The sequence below is a fragment of the Boleophthalmus pectinirostris genome, unplaced genomic scaffold, assembly GCF_026225935.1.
Source record: "Boleophthalmus pectinirostris isolate CB_2022bp ecotype Guang Dong unplaced genomic scaffold, ASM2622593v1 HiC_scaffold_3, whole genome shotgun sequence".
Taxonomy (NCBI): Eukaryota; Metazoa; Chordata; class Actinopteri; order Gobiiformes; family Gobiidae; genus Boleophthalmus; species Boleophthalmus pectinirostris.
Window position 1 is genome coordinate 37,224,309 of NW_026571299.1, and position 12,038 is coordinate 37,236,346.

Here is a 12,038-nt window from a genome sequence, read left to right on the forward strand (position 1 = left end):
ACTGAGGGTGTCACCACCATCTCTGAGTTTCCCTTAAATACAGAAGATCTCAGTCCAGCTTCAGCACATCTTGACACCTTCTCCAAGCTCCAAATCTTCAAAGGAGAGGATTTTTCTGATAAGTGCAGGTAACAAAATAAATTTTACGTTGTTGAGATATATTATATTAATATTTAGATTTTTACAATTTGATAATATTTCAATGAAAATAAGTAGGTGATGCCAACAGGTCAGATTTGTGGAGAGGCAACCCTGCTCACAGTAAGGATGCATGTTTTTTTCAAGGCTTTGGGCAATAAAAATGGGCAAAAGAGATCATAATGCCATAGTGTGGAACATTCCAGGAAAGGTAATAACATCTTAATAGAGACAAACAAGAAACAAACACTTCATCTGAAAAGTTAGAGATACAGTTAAAGATAGAAAGTCATATCTATGTGCTTTAATGAGAATAAAACAATATCTGAATCAAACATTTTGATTGATTAATATATGAAAAAGAGTATTGTTCTTTTTTGACCAAGCTGTAGTTCATATGTCTATATATGCCACATCTTCCTGGAGACAGTCTGGCCTGAACCACACTTGCAGTTAATCCCACATGCCGTATACAGTGGAATTATAATCAGCTGCCACGGGCCAACACTGCAGTTAACAGCGTCATAAATCAAATCAGCCTAGGGGACTTAAGACACTGACTCAGCTCTAGCTTAGGCCCTGTTCCAAAAAACTATGACACAACCACAACACTAAAATATGTTGTATTACTATGTACTCCAATATCAATGTAATATACACTTAACACGATTGAAAGTGAGATAAAATAATGTGCTACCAACTGAACAATTATAGCTGCAACATTACTGTAAAAAAATCAATCTTATTATTGACCAATTTAATTGTAATAGAAGATTAAAAAACATGTGACTTAAAAGGACTTACACTGTTGTCTGGGAGTATAAATTGGAGACTGGCAGCATCATATGTTGCTGCAATTTGTCTATGTTTAGTTAGAGAGCTTTAGCTGAATGTATACTGGAAACTACATTCCTGCTTTAAAACCATGGCTTAACATTGTCTGTAGCTATTATCCTAATCAGCACAAGGGGCCCTGTTGTCTCAAGGGAGTCCAGGCACATCTACAACTTTTCTATGAGCAATTAAAACAAACAAAAACATCAACAACAATGGCAGTGATGACTTTGACAGTTTTATCTATTCATAGCTGTTAGAGTGAACTAGAATGAATACATATGTAAGAATAGGCTTGTAAAATTATGTTAAAAAGACTGTCTTATGAATTTTAGTCTATGTGAAAATCCCTGAACCTGATGTGACATGTTCAGCAGTACATTATCAACAAACAGAAAATTGAGAGTGCCACTGGGTTCCCTATCTGTGTGTGTTTCTATTTAGGTCTCCTTGTGATAGAGAGGAGGGACAAAGGGAGCAGGGATAAATATTCCACTGTGTTCTTCTCAACATCATTGTATGGCTTGTCAGCATCCAAGGCATCCACTCTACGGTAAGCTCTGCCACCATTCACACTTGAGAAGTTAAAACAGTATGTACAATAGCTTGAATACAATTTAAGATTGAGTATATGTGACGAGAGATCTTAAGTGGTCACTCTAACTCTTCAGTACAACTTTACAATAACTACACTTTTAATAGTCTAATAGAATAAATAAAGACTTAATTCCTAATGACCAGTTAGTTTAACAGTTTTTAATCGTGATTCACACTTAGTTTCTACTCAAATGTCCTAACCCTTTAAGTAATTACTTACTAAGCCTGAATCATTCTTGTAAGAAACTATTTTTTAGAGATCGACCAATATGGGATTTTCATGGCTGATGTCATTATCGATTGTTTAATTAGAATCCAGAGCAACTGAGGCTGATCTTCATTATTTTCCTCAAATTATGTAATTTAAGTGGCCTACAAACTCACCCAGAGCCTTTCTTTATTTTACCATAAAGCTACAAGAGAGTTGTGTAGTCGTATTTTGTGCAGCTATCTCTTCATATTAAAAGTGTTAAAATAAAGCTTTGTATGTATTTTTTAGCCAGCAGATCATCCAAAACAAAAGATTTAAATGATCCGCTAAAAAGTCCAAATATCAACTCAACATATCGGCCAACCAACATATCGGTCTGTTTCTACTTGTTTTATTATATTTTATTATATTATATCAATTAAATCATGTGCAGGATAATTTAGGTATAATAATTATAGGGTGGTACCAATTATTTTTTCTGCGTGAGAACCTCTGATTACCTCCAAAAGTGCAGAGCATTTGAAATAAGTTTTACATTGCATGCCTCCTTTCCTTTCATGGGGACTAGGGAATGGAGTTAGTTAATAGATAATAGCAGTGGTAGGTTTATATCCATATCCACAATGCCTCATTAAAACAATGTTTTACTGAATATTCACATGCAATAATAAATCACACAAAACACATGTGATGCAAATGGTCATGTTTTGAAAAAATTGCTTTTTTAAAATACATGCCATATCTTCTGTGATAATATGAAGTTACACCCGGCGAGAGTATTTCCAAGAAAAAAGTGATGTGTGGCTCTATTTGTGTCTTGGGCAGTAGTTGGACCAGAGTGGGTGTGATGGGGTGAGGAGGGTGAGATGGTGAGGAGCATTATCTCTGGACTGTAGCTCCAGGTTGGCCTATGTTTGCTTTTGCCTGTCTGCCATCACTTTGCCTTCTGGTAGACTAGGTTATCACCACTGGAAGGTGAAAGGAGGACTCAAGCTAACAGGACTGAGCAACAAAAGAACCTCAGTGTGCAAGTTCATGGTTCTGTGGGACTAAAAATGTATTTTTTAGTTTATAGATATGGCTATAGGAAAGTTACTCTACAGTCACTCATCACAATATATCCATTGTGGGTAAGGCAGACCGGATGTCTGTATAATGGAGCTAAAATTGACAGCATAGTTGAGACTCCCTGGCGGATTAGACCTTAGTGGTCCCCGCTGTCCACCACTTCAAAAGCCAAAAGGTTTTATTTTTGTCTTGCAGGGGGACCTGAATAGCCAAGATGCCTGAGAAAGCGTAAGTGGATTGTCTTTGTTATTCTTTCCACTGAGCATTATGTATATAAAGGGTTTTGCCATGAACTGAATTAAAGCAACATTTTGACAGAAAATAACTCATCACACTAACTTTTGTCTTATTTTTATTTTCTGCCCTCTTTATTCCTACAGACCAGAGGTAGGCATTTTTATTACGCATATTATTAAAACATGAGAAATATACCACTAAGTTATTAAAATGTCTTGTTTGCAGAAATCCAAAATTTCTGCATCCCGCAAGCTCATGCTGAAGGTGGGTGCTTGTGGACAAAGGCTGACCCCAGAGCTCTGGTAAATTGGGTTCTCATCATGTTTCTACCCCATGCATTATAGAGCTTGATGGTGGCAAAAGCAAAAGAGGAGCTGGAGCAGGAGTTGCTGGAGAAAGAAGAACAAAAAGCCAGATATCTAGATGAAAAGGCTCCTCCCATTCAGACCAACAGTATGTCCCTGCAGGAGCTCAAGGTACTGCATGCTTCCTGAAGTCATTCAAAACAATAGTTTAGCTCAGGTTTCCCTCTGCCTTAGGCCCTGTGTGAAGAGCTGCACGCCAAAATTGATGTAGTGGACGAGGAGCGATATGACATTGAAGCCAAGGTTTTGCACAACACCAGAGAGGTAAGTGTGACAATGATCAACCATAATCAATCAATCCATAATGTAAACATACTATGCTAGACAAGACCAACAAAGAAAAAAAGAGGGAAGGGATAAGCAAAGATATTATGTAAATAAAGCACTATATAGCTAGTCTAAATAAATGGCAGCATCTTTTATTCAATACATCCTACCAGATTTTGTGGTTTATTTGCATATAATATTTTTGATTATCACACCCCCAGGTCCCCCCAGGTTATCTGGACACTCTTTTTAAAATCAAAGCGTTATCAAAAACAGTGTCTAGATTACCTCTGAAACCTAACCCAGACAGATGAAGGATACCCAACCTACAGTACAATCATAAATAATTATATGCAAAGAAATCATAAAATCCGGTAGCATGCGTTGAACAAAAAATCTTGCAGTAAGAGTTGAAATTTTAAAACCTACTACCATTCATTTAGCGTCTCGTAGCGTTGTTAGAGATTATTTATATGGGGTCAAGAAAGTCTTGTGTACAAGCAAGGAACTAAAACAGCCTTACACACAGTGGTATGTTCTTTCAGATCAAAGACTTGAACATCAAGGTACTGGACTTGCGAGGGAAGTTTAAGAGGCCAAACCTGAGGAGAGTGAGGGTCTCAGCTGATGCCATTTTGCGCTCCTTACTGGGATCAAAACACAAAGTCTCCTTGGATCTCCGGGCAAATCTGAAATCTGTAAAGAAAGAAGACACAGAGAAGGTATGTTTACATTTAAACATAGATAAATTCCAGTTTAAAAAGGTAATACCCTTGTGTTATCTTTGGTGGCATATCTTATACATGAATCTGTATGTATGTCTTCACAGGAGAAAACTGTGGAGGTTAGCGACTGGAGGAAGAACGTGGAGGCCATGTCGGGTATGGAGGGCCGTAAGAAGATGTTTGACGCAGCAAAAGGAGCCAACCAATAAAGATATTTTTAAAAAACCTACTGTTCTGAATAAAACCATAAACACAACAAAAACTATTACAGAAAAAATACTGCAATAATACTGGTTTTACTGACTCTGCCGTAAGCCTTTGCACTTGCACTTAATGTTGGTGTGATCATTCTCACAGCAAAATAATAAAAATGTGTGTCAACATTCTCTGGGTTGTTTAAATAACAAAACACATTCAATTGTTAACTTCTGTGAAACATATTTATGAGCAGTACGTTTGTGTGTGTTTGTGTGTGTCAAATTGTTTTATGCTATTTTAAATTTTTTTATTTTACATACATACAGACATACACGCATACATACAGAATCCTGCTCTGCTGATAAGTCAGCACTAAATCTGTTTCATAATAAACCTTGAATTCACAATTTTACAATTTTTCAAATTGTCAATATTTACAAACACAAGTTCCAATTATTAGTTCTAATAATTTCCCAGTCCTACCTTTAAGTAAACTGCACAATTTCTGACAAGCCACCAGGGGTCAGAAATCACCTGTTTGTTAGTAGTGGGCAATTTAAGAAGACAAGTTTAAAGTCTGCTAAACATATTCAATGTGACCTCATCCTTTGCATAGTTTAAGACTGTACAATAAATATGGAATAAATATGTAATATCCATCTGATCTGATGTAAGACACACAGGCTATGTTTCTGCTCCCACAAGGTGGCACTGTTACCTCACACACTGACTCACTGTTATCTGACTCCTTCTCAGAGGAAGTTCAAACTGAAGCTACCTGTCAAAAGTGAGAGTTTCGTGACAGTGACCCCTATCAAGGGGTCATTACAAGTATTACGTGTGTCTATAGACCTTGCCATAACTGGTTTAGGAAATCTGTAAAGGTGGAGACTGCATCAATGGCAACGGTAAGTGAAATTGTAGTAATCAAAGATAGCTTCTTAGAGTATTATCTAAATGTGATAATGCTGCTTTTCATAGATATGTCTTACTGAACTTATCACTTTAGCTTTGTTGTCATTCAAAAGCATGAGTTCAATGATTAACCTGAAGCTATTTGGAACGGCTTTTTTGTCGAAATGTGAGCTCACAGTTTCTTCAGTACTTGTCAGTTTACCTGTAAAACACACATAAGAATTTTGTGGTTTAAATGAGGAAGGAAACAAAAGCCACAAACTTACAACATAAGATACATCAGTGATATCTGTTGAGATGCCTTCACAACTGAATTAAGCTTGAACCCAAGATTTTCTTTCAGTAAAACCTTTTTTAATTATGCAGTGAGTAATGTTGTGAGTCAGAGCTATGGGAGGTTCCTGTTCAGACCAAACTCTCGGTTTGGGGTCACCAAATTCCAGTAAACAGCAGACGTTTTAAAAGAACTGGCATAGCCATAAAGCAAATTGGTGTTGGCATGTTGGGACAAGTGAGGCTCAGATTAAAGACATAAAAGAGAGGGATTTTATGCTGGAGTAGACCTGTGGGAACTGCTGCATAATGTATGAGGAATAAAACATGTTAGACCAACATATCTAAAATGAAGTATGATGTATATAAATGTAAATCAATAATCATCACACAGTTCTCTAAACGGTTTTACAATATAAAATCGATAATACAATTCTCCTAATAAGAGAATATGTCTGGCTCATTAATGCAATGTGCCATCTGTTTGCAGGTATGTGCCCACCCATTGTAGACATGGGCAGTGTGTCGCCATGTGATCTGCTGCTGGGTTTAAAAGCTTATGGCCAACAGAGAAGGACACAGTATACAATCACACATTGAAGCTCATTTCAAGTCCACAACTCACAGTCTCAGTAAGTCGATTCACTTTTATGTTAAATTCTTTTAAAGGAGAACATCAAACTTGACAACTGGACTATCTCCAAAATTAACCAGGGCAAGTGCTGCAGCATGTCTGACACAGAGGAAGCTGCCAATGAGTGAGTATATTTTTCTATAACTTAAAATTGTTATGCAATAGACATGAAATATTAAATGTGTGCTGTGTTTAATTTCTTGCAGGGGGCAACGTAAGTTATCTAAATCCCGAAAGAAATGGTATAAAAGAAATATTGCATGTCATGAAAACACTACAAGTTTTTCAGGAGAGTGTAGTTATAATAATGTGATGTGGTCAAAGTATTTTTATTATAGAAATATGCACGCAGTTAACAAAAAATTAGCGGTATTTTTCTGCCACTTTTGTTACTTGATTACAGACTTGATCCCTGCGTTACAACATTCTTAGCACTGTACATGTGTTAATCTCCACAGCAGCGTCGCCTGTATTTTTGGTGCCACTGTAAAGCAGCTGGCGTCCTTGAGCTACTCTGTTAACGTGACCTTTGACCTGGTAGGTCTCCCGTGCTCCCGCCTGGACATATCTGTCTATGTACTCACATCCCCGTGGATCTGCCTATTCACTCCATGAGGTCAAGAGCTCAACATCTGAATGAGAAAGAGTCACATCTCTATTTTTGTCTCTTTATGTGTTGGCCTGCTATGGCTGCTGTACCACTTGGAGAAAGCACCTGTCTTTCAGCACACAGAGCGGAGTGAGTGCTGGAGAACCATGTAGGTCAGCCAGTGTTCTCTATAGAGGACCTCAGGGAGCAAAGTACCAGCACAATGCGCACTTTCATTTTTACGGTTGCCGACTGGCTTGCCTTTGCTGCCATGGAGAGAGGACTTGGGTTACGCTCAGGCAAAAAGGGGACTTTGAGAAGGAAAGGTGGTGTCACTTTCCCCTAGAGAGACCCCATTGCTGAGGCGGAAACCAAATCCACACACCAAGGAAAGCGATCCTATTGTGAGAAAGAATTTCAACAGTGCAAATAGTGAGAAAGAAGTCAAAAATCTGTGTAAATAATTGTTCCTGTAAGATGTTTTTTTGTAAAGCATATTTGCACAATATCTAAAACTTAAGTAAAGACCATTCCTCTGGTTAAATAGTGGCAGAAATATACAAGCAGTTGTGATTGGCTGTGTGATGTGCCGCTCCTAACTCTACTGCTTTGCACAGAAGAGGAGCAGATGGTGGCGGAGGAGGAGGAGGAAGTTGAGGAAGAGGAGGTAGAAGGTAGTACAGCTTCAGCTGATGTGGTTTGCATGCAGCTGTTAAACACATTCACTGACATGCTGCTAGCAAACATGTCTGCTGCTCCATACAGTAGGAATGCAACAATACTCAATGTAAATTGAATGCTATCAAATACACACGTCACTATTCCACTGCATTACTCATTCTATACTTTTACAGATACATAAGAAAACAGCCCCATAAAGGCATAACAGTGCTATAGTTGGACAGAGAATAGATGTGTAAAGGTTATCTTTACTAATATTATAATATAATTATGTGAACCTTTAAAAAAATATATTTGTTTTTGTTTTTCTGAGGACTAAAACATATCAATTTTGTATCAATATTATATAACCCATGTATCCACCCCTGAAATTGTATTGTTGCATCCCTATTATATAATACTGCTAATCTTAACTATAAACTAGCTGTTGTTGATCTATATTAAAGATTCTGATTTCATGTATAGTTCTTATGAACTTATGACCATAGATCACTTTTTGACTTTTTTTTTGTCTCTTCACCAGATACAGAAGAAGACAATGAAGGTAATTAAGAGTCATTAATTATACTGGAAATGTATTTTTGCATAGCTGTTTCTTAAATGGTTTGTTTATCTTTCCAAAATTTGCAGAAGAAGCCAAACGCAAATCCAAGTAAGATTTTAAAAATTCCAACATAATAACTTGCTTATTAACCTATAATCTTGTCATGACTTAGGCCTAGTTTTGTGCCTGGCCTGGCACCACCAAAAATCCCAGATGGAGAAAAGGTGGACTTTGATGTAAGAACAACTAATTCCTATAAGTTGTAAAAGCTCAGTTAGAAAATGCATTAAGTTAGACTTGTGTAAATGCAGGACATTCACAGAAAGCGCATGGAGAAAGACCTGACAGAGCTGCAGAGTCTGATCGAGGCTCACTTTGAGAAAAGAAAAAAGGAGGAAGAGGAGCTAGTGAACCTCACCGACCGAATTGTATGTGACCATTAGGGTTTGTGTATTTTTTTTTATTTTTTAAACTGGCCATACATTGTTATTCTTAGGAGAAACGCAGGTCGGAACGAGCTGAACAAATGAAGATCAGAGCAGAGAGAGAAAAGGAACGGCAGAACAGAATGGCGGTAAGTTGGTGTTATTTTATTTGAAAATAACAACAACCTTAGATTCCTGTGATGAAAGTCCATGCAACAGTCAATGGGCCTCAGTGTGTGTCAAGCACAAGTCCAGACTTCTGCAAAAGTAGAATGTCATAACATGTGAACTACTAGTGCCAATGTTTTCAGGCAGTTCACAGGTAACTCAGCTGAACTAGGGCTGGGTGATATGACAAAAAGTTGTTTTTTCCTCATATTGGTTGGTCACAATTTTTGAGGCAACTGAACTTAAATTATAATTATAATTAAATTATAATCAAATAAAAATGTCTTTCAATATTGATTTCTGGAGCTTTTAACCACACTAAACTCTGCTTCAAACCATATGCTTTTACTTAAAGATTGGCTGTGGACCTAAAAATGCCCAGACTGATCACTGATTAAATATGACTGAATCAATCTTAATAAAAATGTAATGTCAAGTTGAACAGCAAACAGTATATTATTTGGACTTATACATTTTTACATGCTTCTGGTGGACAAATACTGTACAATATATGCATGGACCTGGTATTCAGCTAAAATTAATTGGGGGAAGTGATGTAATTAACTTAATCATGAATCAAAAATAGTATAGTAGAGATCACACAAAGTTGTCCAATGTTAATGTAATAGGAAGAAAAGGCCAGAAGAGAAGAGGAAGAAGCAAGAAAGAAAGCTGATGAAGGCGCTAGGAAAAAGCTCATTCTAAGCAACTTGAGTTTCACTGGATACAAGGTTTATCATTATTTAAACTGGAAACAATTATTTTACCAGGGCCCATTGTAAAATGTATTGTTTTAGCAGGCACAAAATGGAACTAAAAAACAAACCGAGCGGGAGAAGAAAAGGAAAATTTTAAATGACAGGCGCAAAGAGTTGAACATTGACCACCTCAAAGATGACAAACTCACGTAAGATGTTTTTTATCTCTGACAACAAAAAGGATTATCTGATGCTCAACGTCCTTATTGCCAATGACTCCACACAGGGAAAAAGCCAAGGAACTGTGGGAGCGCCTGCGCCAACTAGAGGCTGAAAAATATGAACTGCAGTACAAGCACACAAAGCAGAAATACGAGGTAAAATCAATGGATGAAATATAATTTACACTGGAGTGATATGAACTTATATGGTAAAGAACAGAGACAAATACAGTTACATGCATGTGTCTCATATATGCACTCTTCAAACAAAAATAGAAGGTGCAATATGTGTCATAAAAAGCATTTTTACTCATTATCAAGAGACCCAAACAGTGAGCCCATGTATTTGATCAATAGTTAGACATTAACCTAGTAAATGTATACTGTTTGGTTAGGTATACAAATGTCTACAGTGTAAACTATATTAGTCAGAAGTTTATGGCTACCATAAAAATGAAAGCTGTACTATTCACGACTGTGTTTCACAGGTCACTGTACTGAGAAATCGTGTCAGTGATCACCAGAAAATGTAAGTCAAACTCTACAACAGTTGTATCACAGAACAACATAAAAGACTATGCATTGAATATAAGCTGCTGAAGTTAAAATAGGACAATAGCAGCCCCTGTCCTCACATAAACCTCAGGTTTGTGCCTCTATCTAGCCCTCAGCTGTTTTCTGTTCAAAGTGGAATGAGAAGCAGCTGTTGGCACCAGCTGGCTGATCACTCACTGTTTAGAGTGTTATATAGTACCGGTAAAAACAGAAAACCAGTGCTGTTTAGGCCAAGATGAGTGTATGCCGTTTAGTCTCTATGGAGAGGTGAACAATGTAATGGTGCCACAGCTGTCTGCCCTCAATACTGCTAATCACAGCAGCCTAAATCGCTACTTTTGGCACAGTTTCCTGTATTGCCACTAACGCTCAACCATAACCACTCCATAATTTGAAACCTCAATTAATATAAATCCACATAAATAGCCACTGTACTATTATGTCACCTCAGCACGATCAGTTGCAAATTAAAAGATGATCTGATGTGGTCAAGATCTCGGCAGCAACAGTGGATAAAGATAGCAGCGGGATCTTTGCTTACAAATCCCACTAACAGTAGATAGGTATGATCAGGCTTCAGAGGCTCTAGTCTCAGGGGGCAACAATAGCAGCACTTTTATATCATAAGGTTATGTATTTCCACATAGGACTAAGTTAATTTTAGAGCCTTACGCATTATGTATGTTTTGGTCAATTGTTGGTCACTTGCAGAATTTAAATGTACAGATAAATCATTCTACTGCAAATATAACAATATGATTCAGTTGTAACCTTGCGTGTTAATAATGAACGTTACAGATATTAAACTAAGGTATGCTGTTACATAAGCCTGAAGGTATAAATCAGTAAAATGGGCGTAGTCTGAAAGCTATTATCAAATCCAAAATTAGTAAAGACATGAGTATGAGGTGCTGGTCTGAACAGTTTACAGGATGTCTGGAAAAGCAAAAATCAATACCTAATACATGTGCATTTATTTAAACTATAATCTTATATAAAACACATATGCATTTTACAGTTTGATTGTTACAAATCAATTCACTATCACTGTATTTCCAGCTCTAAAGGAGGACGGAGCAAACGTGTTCTCAGGAAGTAACTGTCACCTCCAGCGGCAGACTGGCATGCATGAGTGCAAAAAGATTAATTGTAATGGTTTGTTAATACTTGAAACAGAAAACCCAGCTATTCTAGAGATACTCATATACTCATATACAGTCTCTGAACAGTGGTGCATGCTGAACTAACATTGTACATTGGACTGTTTAAAGCTATTTATAAAGTTAGAGTTATATAGTTAGATATTAAGTCTGAATAACATACTATAAACAGGTAAGACTGACAACTGTATTTTTTTGTCTTGAATGGACTACACCATTGTAACAGAAATAAAATCATGAAATTGTGAGAATCATTTTTTTTTACAGTGGGATGGCCTTGAGTGAAAGTATGAACAGCCACACCTTTTGAAGCTTGAGAGATACTAAGCTTAGGCAAATACAGCTGTGGCTGGCTGACTGAGGTCACTGTAACAGAGCTGTAAAAGCAAAGATAGTTAATAAAGCATTAGAAGAGATAAAGAAAAGGCAGCAAAATCAGGCTATTATAATAGCGTAATTATACTTACAGCTTTGTCACACATAATAAAACATGTCCAGTGTGTGGCTCAAATGTTAAAAAATAATGATGTTATCA

The 12,038-nt window shown here is 37.0% G+C and overlaps 2 protein-coding genes and 1 long non-coding RNA gene across 5 annotated transcripts; all 3 read left to right on the forward strand.

The window, feature by feature from the left end:
• Nucleotides 1–3,065: 3,065 nt before the first annotated feature.
• tnni1b (troponin I type 1b (skeletal, slow)) lies at nt 3,066–4,651 on the forward strand. Of its 2 annotated transcripts, XM_055160597.1 has the most exons (6): nt 3,066–3,074; nt 3,311–3,349; nt 3,430–3,561; nt 3,625–3,714; nt 4,263–4,439; nt 4,547–4,651. In XM_055160597.1, the coding sequence occupies exons 2-6, from the start codon at nt 3,341–3,343 to the stop codon at nt 4,649–4,651; spliced, it is 513 nt and encodes a 170-aa protein (XP_055016572.1). In that variant the 5' UTR covers nt 3,066–3,074; nt 3,311–3,340. The 2 variants fall into 2 exon arrangements, with proteins under 2 accessions (XP_055016572.1, XP_020796564.1); XM_020940905.2 differs by lacking the exon at nt 3,066–3,074 and having other exon boundaries at nt 3,296–3,349.
• Nucleotides 4,652–5,433: 782 nt separating this feature from the next.
• Nucleotides 5,434–6,587, forward strand: LOC129411037 (uncharacterized). Its single transcript, XR_008633107.1, has 3 exons — nt 5,434–5,548; nt 6,319–6,460; nt 6,543–6,587. It is a non-coding gene; the product is annotated as an uncharacterized LOC129411037 (long non-coding RNA).
• An 868-nt stretch (nt 6,588–7,455) lies between these two features.
• Nucleotides 7,456–12,004, forward strand: tnnt2b (troponin T type 2b (cardiac)). 2 transcript variants are annotated; one of them, XM_055160596.1, is made up of 11 exons: nt 7,456–7,725; nt 8,256–8,276; nt 8,363–8,384; nt 8,449–8,512; nt 8,588–8,704; nt 8,773–8,850; nt 9,499–9,600; nt 9,670–9,776; nt 9,854–9,944; nt 10,277–10,317; nt 11,403–12,004. In XM_055160596.1, exons 1-11 carry the CDS (start codon nt 7,680–7,682, stop codon nt 11,440–11,442), a joined length of 729 nt encoding a protein of 242 aa, XP_055016571.1. In that variant the 5' UTR covers nt 7,456–7,679; the 3' UTR covers nt 11,443–12,004. The 2 variants fall into 2 exon arrangements, with proteins under 2 accessions (XP_055016571.1, XP_020796551.2); XM_020940892.2 differs by having other exon boundaries at nt 7,469–7,725; nt 9,667–9,776.
• Nucleotides 12,005–12,038: the final 34 nt, after the last annotated feature.